A 12,872-nucleotide genomic window follows, 5' to 3' on the forward strand; every position below is an offset into this window, starting at 1 on the left:
CACCTCATTTTCTCAAAAGCACTCCCCTTCAATGAACGAGGAAAGAAATGAAGGTAATATTTCCTCCTTACAAGACTGTTTATCAGAAGGTCTTTTGTTCTGTCAGGCTAAATATAAGGTCCCAAAAGCTTTTCTTTCAGAAAAGAAAATCCCTGTGAGAGAACTGCTGAACAGATGTAAAAAAAATACCTAAAAGCACACTGAATAGAGGACTTGCATTAGAAATATTACAAGACCCTTACAAAAACATTAAATGCAAGCCAAATCAAGATATGCCCGCAACACCCAGAACCACTCTCAAATACCAAGCTGATGTTAAAACTACAAATTCACAGAATTACCATTTAATCCTGTATGTTTAGTGAAATCCCACATAAAAAAAAAATACTGAAAACTATGTAGAATGTAACTACCATTCAAATTCTGTAATACATTCATGCTTTTAAAGACACATGAAATCTTAATTTAATCCATTAACACTAACCATTAACTCTAAATTAGTTCTACAAGAGCAAGTATTTTGTAGGAATTGGCATGCAACCCCATTTTCTTGGATAGTCTCTTGAGACATGGCAGACATGTATCCTATTCATCTTCTTGGAAATGATTACACAGAAACAAGATGAGAATTCAAAATAATTACTTCATATGAGCCAATGAGCAATAATCAGAGATCAGGATAAAACTGAATTAGGATGCTCATTGATTTATGCCCATTAGATAAAGACCATCAAATTGAAAATTCTCTAATCCATGATTTACAGAAACACTGACATTCTCAACACATAGAGCAGAATTAGAACAGTCTACAAGGTAAGTAAGTGATTCATCACTTGGTGGCCAAACATTTGGGCATGAACACATAAAATACAGGAAGTGTACATTTATCCACCAAAGCCGAGGTCCCTCTCTGGCTTTTTAAAATCCTTATCTCCTTCTCACAAGCAACAATAGCACAGAATATGTGAAAGCACAGGCTTCAGAATGTGCTAACAATCAAAACCATGCCCTTAGAAGACTCTTTATACGTGTTCTGACAGATAACATAGCCCAAAATGTCCAATCTTACCAATGCTATTTGTACTAACAAAATTAAACTAATTCTTTAGTTACAACAGTATCGCTGGGCTGGTGAAGATACATTCTTTGTCAATGCTATTCCACCTCAGTACGATCTTTCCACACCATTTCTGGTTTTATAACCCACATATATGCTAGATAGAAGTCAAAGCCTGCAGGCACTCGGCAGGTTCCTAGCTGTGGATCCTTGTGGGTCCCTTCCAACTCAGAATACTCTGTGATTCTGTGACTGAGAACTCATACAGGGTAGTGCTGCACTGGGAGTCTTTAAAGCATACATTAAATGGTTCAGGGATAAAGAATATATTTTAAAATATAAGTTCAAATCTATAAATTATTGAGGGACAGTGAGCATTGCTACCTGAAAGGCTCATTTTTCTCTTCCAACCTGAGAGTATCCTTACTATATATCACATGCAACTCTTATCAGACAACCACATCAGTATTATACCTTCACTCAGGCAAACTGAAGTGGATTGGGTTCCACTGCCCGATTGATTAGCATTTTCAAGATACTTGGAATGCTTTTCTGTGGTACTAAGAATGTGTCCATAATATCTTCAATTAAACTATTCAGCTAAAATCATAAAGGGACAAATTACAGTACTATTCCCAAAAGAGTAATTATATAACTCCATTAGACTGAACAGGTTGATTTGCTACGTATTACCTTCTATGATCAAGGATATCACAATGTGGGTAATAATAAAGTCATTATTTAAGCATATATACATAAAATCATATTCTTAGAGAACTTTCAAATCAAATTCTCACCAGTCAATGAATAAGGCTACACTTTCTGTAGATTTTCTACACTTCCATACTCAAGACTTCACCTGAAATTTTACAGTAAAAGTGCTGCATTCGTAGTTTATTATTATTTAAAATTTTAAAAATGAAAATATAAAACTTATAACAAAAGAGAACACCCTAAATTGCAAGTATCTTTACTGAAATTTAATGTTAATGAAATTAAAAGTAAACCAAATTAACGCAATATAACTCAAAGTTATCTTTTTTTATTTATGTAGATATTAAAGGACCTAGAATAATACAAAATATTAATCATAATTCACAGATCAGTATTCTTGAAAACAGGTAGAGATGAAAGAATTACTGAGTTTTCTAGTAATTGTTTTCTTAGATTTTACTTTGGTAGGTATAAATACAAACTTTATATGATTTATTTAAGTTACTTTGCAGTGATTTAAACTAATTTGATTTAACTTTCTGTGTTGAACATAAAAGAAATTAGGAAGGTAAGTCTGCATGAAAACAATCGTCATGAAGAAACAATGGCAATTCATATGCTATACAAAGCACAGAGTACAAAACCCACAAAAAAGTAGCTTTCAAGTGCTAGGAAATATGACTGTCGGTATGCCCAGATGAATACACTCAATGAATACATTTAGGTTTATTATCTCTTAAATGCAACTTTCCTAAGTGGACTTATATCTTTGAGAAAAAGATGCAATTCTTCAGCTGCTCGAGTTTTCAAATTCAAGACCCTTAGAAGTTATGCAAGTTCTGCTTCAAATATCATTTCAACAATTATTTGTATTTACTTTCAGACCTAACAGGTAATGACTTCTGCATGAAATGAAGTAATTAATACTATACACCATACAAAGCTCTTTATAACAACCCTATATACTTACAATACATTAAACTTTACTTTAGTTTCTTCTTTAACATAACTGAACACCACAGATAGATGTCATCTCCTTTCTAAAACAGTTTTCAGCACTCAAATGATCTATTAAAAGATCTTCAAAATCCTTCAAACTGTCATTTTTCATTTGGCAGTCTGCTTCTATTCTCTTTATTTTCTAACCCATTTTGTGAAACAAAAAGTCCTTAAGAATACCATAGTATTCCAGATTAACATAAGAGAAAGTATAAAAATTGCAGCTAACAGCTCACTTGAGATTTTTATTACACTTATGTCAACATAAAATTGAAAAAAAAAATCTACATAAATGAGAAAGCAGCTGAAGGGCAAAATCAAACTGTTGTCTTTATTAGATGCAAGTCTAATGTCTTTCAGATAAAGCATTTGTAGGCACCACAGTCAATCAAGATTTCAATGGAAAGCAAAAATGAAAGCATTCATGCACAAAAGGCATGTGTGGTAATTGTGATGTGAAGACAAGATAATGGAAAATATTCTAGCCTTCCTTTAATTTCATGTATCAATTTCTGCCTTGACTTAAGACAACCTGTCACATTTAATGTATTATTTTATTATTTTAATTATTTAGGAGCATTTGATTAATTCAGTAGGTATCTGGTCATCAGAGCTAACCTTGAAAAAATTAGGGTTTTTTCCTTCAAATGTTGCACTCATGCAAAAATATGATTAAAAATATTTTCAATTTTCACGTCATTAAGTATGAAGGTGTCATTTATAATATGTTTTAATAATGTTTGCTCTTAAGTGACTTGCAGCCACGCAGCTTACTTTTTATTTTCATCTTTGTAAGATACCTTAGTATAAAATTTAGGCTGTATTTTAGGAGGCAGCAGCTGCAAAGCAGATCAGAGAGGTCTTAACTGGTACAGCATGGAAATAATAAGAAATGGTCCATCATCTTTACTGTTAAGTACTACAGCATCATCTTCTATATTCCATTCTCAGCTATTAGCTGGACGCAAATTATCATGAAAACAATCTATTCACAGAAAAATACCCCAGAGGACATTAAAACTGAATGCTAAACACTTAGTTTCATGGCCAACCCTCTTTAACATTTCCTAATTCATTTATCTTATACTGCTGTTACAAAAATAATCTCTGTATGAGTATGTAGTTTTCCTACGTCAATCGAGTTTCAGTCACTGAGTGTAACAGAATAAACACTATTTTAAATTTTATCATCACTTTTCAGTATCTGATTCTATGGTTTAGTTGCTATTTACTATTTGAAACACAGCTATGAAGCAAAAATAGGTGAGATTGAAGTCCTAAACCCCATTCAGCCTATTGTGCAATTCTGACTCTAGCATTTGGACATTAAGACATGATATTGTTCCCCCAATATAACCTATTGGCTTCTGAAAAACAGTGAGCTTGGAGATTTCCATTTCTCCCCATGCTTTATGTTCCTTTCCTATTATTTTTGTAGGCCACTATCAGCAGTAAGAGGCCTGAGTACCTTCAGGCCAGTTTTCTAACATGATGCTTTCTTTTTCCATGAAGCAAGACAGGTATCTCCACAAGTTACAAAATTCCGGAATTTGTATGGGTTAATCCAATATCTAGGGAAATAAAGGTATTTCAAAGAAAAATCTGAAGGGTTTCTTTAGTCTGCAACAATCAATGCCATGCCTCAATGCCACTTCATTTTTAGAAATGAGTGAACAAGCACTGCTGAAATTGTCCATCATCTTCCCTCACTTTGAAAATAAAACAAAATTCAATACATGCTCACAGATTTCACAGAATATTCTGAGTTGGAAGGGACCCATAAGGATCATAGAGTCCAACTCATAAGTCAGTGGCCAATACAGGGATCAAACCCAAAACCCTGGTGTTATTACCACCACGGTCTAACCAACGGAGCTAATCTTAGTGTTATTACAGGACATTTAAAATTGAATGGTTTTAAAAAACTGCATAGCTACAATCAAGCAATATGAAATCCACAATAAACACTAGAGGAGCATTTGACATCAAATGAAAAGACTATCTACCCAAAGATCTTGCTCCCATCAAATATCAAATATCAAATGTATATGTACAGAGAAGTGTTTACATACAGCATGAAAAGTTTGCTTTCTCTAACTAATCTAGTACCAACTAGGTGCTGTTCCAAACCTTACAAAGCCAGCAGCAGCTCCTATGCTCCTCTAACAAATATAGGTGCCAGTGTTGTGCAAACTGCACCAGAAGCCATGCAAAATTTTAGAATTCACCATGGACAGTGAGGAATGAATGCTGTGAAAAAAAAAAAAATCTCCTTGCATCTGTTTGAGCCTGCTAAGACTTTCCATTTTTCACCAGCCCTAGTGTCCCTGTCTTAAACTTTCCCAATTCTCTACTCCGTTTACTCTTTTATAATTTCTTGCAAATCTTAATTATTGAATCATCCTATCATAAGTCAGCATCCATTGCCCAGTCTGTATGTTTCAATTTGTTTACCAGGGAAAACCAAAAGCTTCGTTAAGTGTATAAGGAGTTCTATACTTTGCAAATTGGAAAAAGAATCTGGAAAGCAAAGGACAACTTTTTCAAATGGAACTACGGCAAAATTTAGGAATAGGAAATGGTTGAAATCTGTTTTCTTGAGACATGCTTTTAAGACTGGAAATTCACAGGTCTTGACATTCACATCTCTAACTGCCCTCCTACTGTTCTCAGCAATAGTTCTAAAACAGCTCCGAAAAACAGTCATGCACCTATATACCAAAAAAAAAAAACGAATATAAAAACAAAAATGTACAAAAATTTGCAGAATTTGGTCCTGATACACAATAACTATTAGGAACGTGCAATAGCATTCTTTACATATTATGGTTAATAGCAAGCTATAAAACATGGGCTCCCAGGCAAAGAAACATCTCTAATTATTCCCATGTTCATAAGTTGCTCTCTTATTTTAGAAACAAAAATAGAGGTGTACTATTGAAAGTAAACCAAAACTACTGTGTGAGAATTTTCCTATAGACTCACGATTTTTATCCTTTAAAACTCAACCTTACAACAATAGCCCTGATCGTTGTTCAAAAATGTTCCCAACACCTCTGGAAGGCAAAAGCCAGTACACGCTTTAGCTGAAGTGGATTTATATGCTTGTTCACTGGTCAGAAAGCTGGTAAAAAATAAGATTTACTGTTTGTACATTTCGTGTGCTTCCCCCTTTGCAGAGGTACTAACTAAGACTCCATCCTCTACCCAGTCATTAACTTTGATAAACCTTCTGGAGACTTGTCTGTCTTCAAATTTGGATATTTCAAATTTCGATAAGAAATTAAGATTCAAAAAGTTACTAAAAGAAGCTACGACAAGAAAGAGCAAGGGCACAGAGGAAACAAAGATACTAGCAATGAAAATCTAATGAACAACAAAATAGTAAGCCTCATTTTCATAAGTTTCACCAAGCTAAAAATTCCAGTACAAAATAAAGTTCTAAGGGAAGAAGAAAAAAAAATCCACTATTTTATTTCTAAAGAATTCCTCAGAGCACTACACAGTGTTCCTTGTTTGCAATAATACTGTAGACAGATAAAAAGTCACACAACATTAAGAAATAAAACACAGTAGGTGAGTCAAGGACAATGTTTTTCACTTTGCTGGATGTTTGTCCTTCAAACATCTTACATATGGAAATATTGAAATTACTACCTTGAGCCAGTCTTTCAAGCCGTTTCCCATGCTCTGGAGGAATAGCATACCTAAAATTCACATAAAGAAAGGATGAAATGCTTAAAGACATAATTACCACAAAAGCCATCACTCATGTATGATAAATATCTAAGAATATAGAAGCCAAAAAGATTAAAGACAGAAAAACTGTACAGAAAAAAAAATATATCAATATCTAAGTTAAAAATACAGAGGTTCGGTTTTGGGGTTTGGTTTTAATTTGAGAAAAATATTAGCTTATTTCTATTTTAAACATTATATTATGTAGTTCAAAAATGCTATAGTCACTATTTAAAGTCATGTACATTGACAATATTTCATATTATTAAACCACTCCAGTTAAAAAAGATACATATACTTTAATTTTCCAAACTAAACAAAACCACATAAAATAAGTCTAATTTATACTAGTTTAATTGCTTTGAATTTTAATATGCTTCAAAAGACACAAGGATTCAACAGAAAAATATGATCATTAAACATCTCTACATTTTCCTATAGCCAGTGCTGTGGAATAAAAGGGTTACTTGCCCATGTAGAATCATTACAATTAAAGTTTAAGATTATTAAAGAAATAGACTTTAAAGAATTGTACATATCTTAGAATCCCTCTGTTCTTACAATAAATTATTTTTTAAAAATTCCATATGCTATCTGCAACAACTCAGTAACAATACAAAAGAAATTGAATAAACCTCATGTTATTTTTCATGTTTACTGAAGCCAAACAATAGAAAACTACTGTAAAAGTAGTTTCCTTTCTGCTTTTCTTTACTATTAACATATTTACTGCACTTCCTAGATATACAGTATGTTTTAAGTAGAATTATTGACTTTAACTACTTTAATATATGATATAATAGAATTTTGTTTTAGTTTAATATTGCAATAGCATTAGACTGATTCTTTTCTATAAAAAAATATGGTTTAGAAAAGAAGAAAATGTATATTCAGCTGTACAACACAGTCCAAATCCACATTGTTAAACTGAGTCAACATAGAACCTTTTTCTCTTACTACACTGTGAACTCGTTTCATTCATCTCCCCTGACAACTCACTAAGAAAAACAAGTGAATGACCCAGGGCCCTCATTTCGCACAAGAAATAAACATCCCTCTACCTCAAGCTCTGTTTTGCACACACAATACAATTTTACAATTTTACTCTATTACAACTGAAAGAGCTGCATGGAAGGAAAACCACTACAGGAGTCAGTGTTCTGTAAGCTGAACCATAGCAAAACACATCCCTACTGGAAACCCACTTCACACAGTATCAGAGACTTTCAGTTTGACTATGCTCCATGTTTTCAGTTTTAATCAGAACTTCACCGTCTTCGGAAAATGCATTTTGTTTCTCTCCATTTGTACTTCTAAAGTGCTTGTGACTGTTCTCCAGTCTGTATTACACACATATCAGTGTATCCATACTAATCTGAACTATATGTTTGCCATCTTTCCCACTTCAATGGAGAAAGATGGTATGTACAGAATTATATACTGTAGTGTATGTCATTAAATACACAACACCATAAAGTAAAAAACATGAACAGATAGTGTTTATGTTTAAAAAAAATTCAGAACTGGATGCTGTGCTTTGCTTTACTTGACTCTAATTGGATTGGTATTCTTCCTAAAAAGTTTCTCCTGCAAAAGTACGTGTTACTACAATTTAGTGATAATATGCAGCCACGTGCCTCCATTTGTACACATAAGCATGTAAGTACTTGTCAATATTACAAAAATGCAAAACTGAATAACTGAGCTCTCAATAAGTCTCTTGGAAAAATAAGATGGGACATGATTTAACTGGACTACTGCTATTTATTTAGATAATCTACAGTTACAAAGCAATACAACACATTCAATGCGAGTTGGTATTTCTCACAGTCTTCATCTGAGGTCTGTGGTAACATCTACTCCTCAATCCTTTACCTCTTCCCACTGTTGCTATTGCTTGTTGCTCACAGATAAGACAAGGACTAATGAATGGTGACAGACCACCTTTGTACTATCAGACATGAGGAGTCCCAAAGTCACACTTGAGACACTTTGGGATTGGTTCCTAACACAATTTATTAGAAAACTGAGTGACATGACTCTTGCTGGATTCTTGGTCTACTGTACATTAAACAAAAAAACCCCAAACTCAGACGACCAAGTCAGAGGAAAAATGTATTCACTCTTAGTCTCAACACCTAGCTTATATGAGAATTTGAGCAGTTAAAAGCTTATAGAAAAATATTTTTTGTCATCTTGTGTCCAGCTCTCTTTTAGCTACATTACCATCTGTTTGACTTCTCATATCTTAAGGCCAAGCCCAGCCCAATTAAAAGCAAATGTAATGGACATTAAAAGGTAAATCACTAAGAGGCAAAGAGAGTTTTTCTTGGGTAGCAAGCGACGAAACAGACAAAAAGGCAAGAAAAGACAAAAAAGGAAATGTTGATGCTAACTATAATTTTATTAGTTCAGGAAGACATACTTGTTAAATAGTATGAAAAGACAGAAGCTGAAGAGTTGCTGTTCACCACTAGTCATACTACAAGGACAGAAAAAATATGGTACATATATTTGTCGAGGATCGTTCAAAAAGATCTTCTGAAATACATATTAGTTCAGTAAATCAAGGCTACTGGTGACAAGACAACTACAAATAAGAAATAAATATTAAATCTAAGCCATTAACTTGTAATTGTTAAACATTTATGTATATGTTCTCAAGATTAATGTTTCTACACTATTTCTCTGTATACTTTAAATAACCACACCAAAAACAACAAATCATTGCTTTACCGTGCAAAAACTACTCAGCCAACCAAGATGGTCATCATAGCAGAAGCCACTTGTATTCATCCAATCATTCTCGTATCAGTGACCAGAAACTCAATGAGGAACAATTTGGGTTCTGTTTTTCCTAAGCCACATGCATGCAATGATAATAATTAACAGCATCAGCTACAAGCAAATTTAGCATTATGTTAAATACTTAACCAAAACTGCTTCACTAAAGTCCATGTTATATAATGACAGGGTAACACCCCCTGATTTTTCCTGCAGATTTGTATTTTTTTTCCACAGGGGAAAAACAAAACAAACAAAACCTCTCTTTTTCTTCTAATCCCTCAGCAAAGTTCCTCCTTTTTATGGAGAACTGCAACTATCAAACGATTGCTCAGTTTCAAGCACAATAACCCTTTCAGGATGCTGACAAATCACTATACTGTTTGATTATAGCTGCCTTTTTACAATCAGAATCCTTATTTGGCTACTGTCATCTCTGTGACCCATAATATTCTTGTTTCTAACTTTTATGACAATTTGCAGCAAGAAGTGTGACTATTTAACAATGAATGCCAGAATGAAGACATTTTTAACACTAATAAGCAGCTCACAGATACCATTACATAAAGTTTTTAATCACCTGTCCAGATTTTAACTAGTTTTTGTCAACTGCTGATCACACTAAAAGTCCTGTTAATCCTACCCAGAAGACCCTGTAAGGACCTAGCTGAGTCTCTTTAAATCCTTTACTTTAGTGCCATATTTGTTCTCAATTTCTACAATGTTAGCATCAGTCTGAGTATGCTTCTCTTTCTTCACCATTTTTGTCTGTAATTTTGTGTAATACCAATATCAGAACACCACCCATTTTTATCCCATCATACTCAGAACCCCATTTCTATCTCTTCTGCTACTGGGATGCAAAATCTGAAACGAAATCATGTTTTAAAGACTCCCACACCCCCTACCATGCAACTATCTATCTTTCCTGATTTTTCCACTTCATGAAATGATGTTGGTACACATTCAACACTGGCAAATCCATAAAAGCAGATTAGTCATGGCAATCAAGAGGTGGCAATAATGTTGCTCATGGTATAAATTCTAGGCAACCTGGAGATCAAATTTCTCACCATCCTATACCCACTGAAATCACAAAGAGAATTCCTGAACCTAAATCCCTGCTTTATTCTGAATGTCACCACAGAACCATTCCCTCTTACAACCTAAAGAAATTGTGGAGTACAGTCTCACTCTCCTAATCCATCTAATTTTGGCTATCTAAGCATTCTCTCTTCAACAATCTAGTCACTTTTTCTTGACATCGTCACAAAGACGGAATCATCTTCTCTTTCTGTAGTATATATTCTCATTTACTTTATGACTGACCAGCCCTGCAAGGCATTTTGTGATTTATGAAATACCTTACTAAACAGGAGGGGTTTTTAACATAACATATTGTGCCTTGTCATTTCCAGTCTTTGGAAAAGCTAGAGTGAAGACCAGATGGAATGTCACAGAAAACATACAAACTGATACATAAATTATTATTTATTATAATATTTTATTACATACTGCAAGTTTATATTGTGCCCCTCTCAATGGTAAGTAAAAAACTCTGGTTCTTCATGCAGAAAAGAGTTCAGGCCTCCACCCTCAGATATAAAAGGTGGAAAAAAATGAGAACAATTTTTTAAAATATTACTTTCTATAGTAAAACAATATATCCTCTACACATCTTTACTCTTCTTTAAATTTTTTTTTAAAATAAGTTAGTCTAATTATTATTATATTTGAAATACCCACAGTACCATGAAAATAATTATTTTGTGCCTGCTTAAGAAATACTTCCACATATTCATTATTAATACTCTTCAAGAAGATTTACGTCATTTTAACACTTAAAAACATTTAGCACCACTGTTTTTCGTGAGGTAATTGGCACAAAGCGTAAGCCTTACTTTCAGATACTTAATAAACCCAGAATTACTTTTTTTAAAATATTTTTAATTCAGATTTTTTTAATTTAAAAATTTATAATGTAAATTGAAGCATTATCTGTATTTTAACCAAGGATATTGTACATATACTAATAGTCTAACATCTGAACTACTAACAAAATTCTGCTCTATGCTAGGCATGAATTTGCAGGAGGAGTTGAATAGTTTAACATTACAAAATTCCTCAAATTAGTACACAAAACAAAAATAAATTCTCTTTAGTCAGGGCCTATACCCCCAAAACAATAATTCCAAAAGAAAATATTTAATAACAAATGCCAGAATGAAGACATTTTTAATACTAATAAGCAGTTCACAGATACCATTACATAATACATCATATCAAAAAATAACTGAATTAATAAAGTAGATCATCAATCACACCAATAGTTCATCTTCCTAATAAGACCTTTTCTAAGAAACTGTGATGTAAAATGAGGTACCATCTTCAAGATTTTTCAACTCAGAAAAAAAAATGCAAAAGGAAAATTGCAGTAAAAATTCTGCCTAATGGCAATTGTAATTGTCTCTATTCTACTTTCCAGCAAATCTTCCACTCTCTTCTGCCCTCATATTAATCTGTTTCAGAGCTTCTAAGTTCTTTTCTCTCCTTTAATTTCCCCTCAGTAGCACTATTTTGCAAGTTAAAGAATCTATAAAACATATATATTACACAAATATATACATAAACACAATAACAGCCCTAGTCCTGATTTTGCAAGTGTTTAATCAGACACACTTTTCCCCCATGTTTCATCTGAGGCAGTTAATGAAGGAATCAGTATACATAACATAAAACTACAGATTTCTCTACATACCTCCTGGAAGTGTAGAGTGTAAGTAATGAAAGTTAATCTATACCTAAACACTGGAGAAAGCTTCCATTCCATAAAAACTGCCAGAGCAGTTAGATTTAGCTGCTACCCACAAGTTCTGTCTGTGGCTCTCAGATAGAAGTGGTTGTCCTTTCACAACTCAGAGAAAGTACACTGCATATTAGTTCTCCAAAAGACCAGTATGTTCTTGAAGAACAACATGTACGCCCACTAAAACTAGAAAATTAATATTACTGTACATGTCAGCTTATTTGGTTTTACTAAGCATGCATTTGTCAAATCAGTTCAAATTTAAGAGCAGACAAGATCTTTACTATATATATCCTAAGATTCAGCTCATGCTCAACTTTCTTGAAGAAAACATTATACTAATATCACATTTACAAAAGACACATTTTACTGATAAATGAGCAGCTTCAGCATAAATTATTGCAGCATTCCTACAGTAAAGGCACATGTGTAAATCAAATCTTTAGTTGTCTTTCATTCAATTTTCGTTTAGTGCTGCATTTCCTAAAAATATGGGCCAATGTGGCCCAGAAAATTAATTTATATCCACTGTTATTTTTTCAGAGGTGAAGAGGTCAGTGTTTAATGATTTTGTTCATTCATAGTGTAAACAAGCATCTGTAAACTAGAAAAGCAATTATCAACTCACACCTCCTTCAAAATACTTAAAGAAAAGAAGATTTCCTATCTTCTTTCCATTATGCCTAAGGACTTTAGGGTTTAAGTAAATGTCTCTACTCCAGGAATTTCACAATATGCAGTGAGATTTTCTTCAAACAGCACTTTTCAGATTCC

General features: G+C 33.3%; 1 protein-coding gene across 7 annotated transcripts in view; it reads right to left on the minus strand.

Moving 5' to 3' along the window:
• Window positions 1-12,872, minus strand: part of KDM4C (lysine demethylase 4C) — a 248,398-nt gene that overhangs the window by 206,934 nt on the left and 28,592 nt on the right. For 6 of the 7 annotated variants that reach the window (XR_003532110.1, XR_003532111.1, XR_003532112.1 and 3 more), the window contains exon 6: window positions 6,428-6,477. Coding sequence is in view for 4 of the 7 variants with exons in the window: in XM_027670574.1 (XP_027526375.1) it covers window positions 6,428-6,477 (50 nt within the window). In the remaining 3 variants the exon portion in view is untranslated. Of the gene's footprint in view, window positions 1-6,427; window positions 6,478-11,288; window position 12,872 lie in introns of those variants that run through there. The other variant, XM_027670576.1, reaches the window with a different exon arrangement.

This window comes from Neopelma chrysocephalum, unplaced genomic scaffold (assembly GCF_003984885.1).
Source record: "Neopelma chrysocephalum unplaced genomic scaffold, ASM398488v2 Primary Assembly neopelma1_96921, whole genome shotgun sequence".
In the NCBI taxonomy this organism is placed as follows: domain Eukaryota; kingdom Metazoa; phylum Chordata; class Aves; order Passeriformes; family Pipridae; genus Neopelma; species Neopelma chrysocephalum.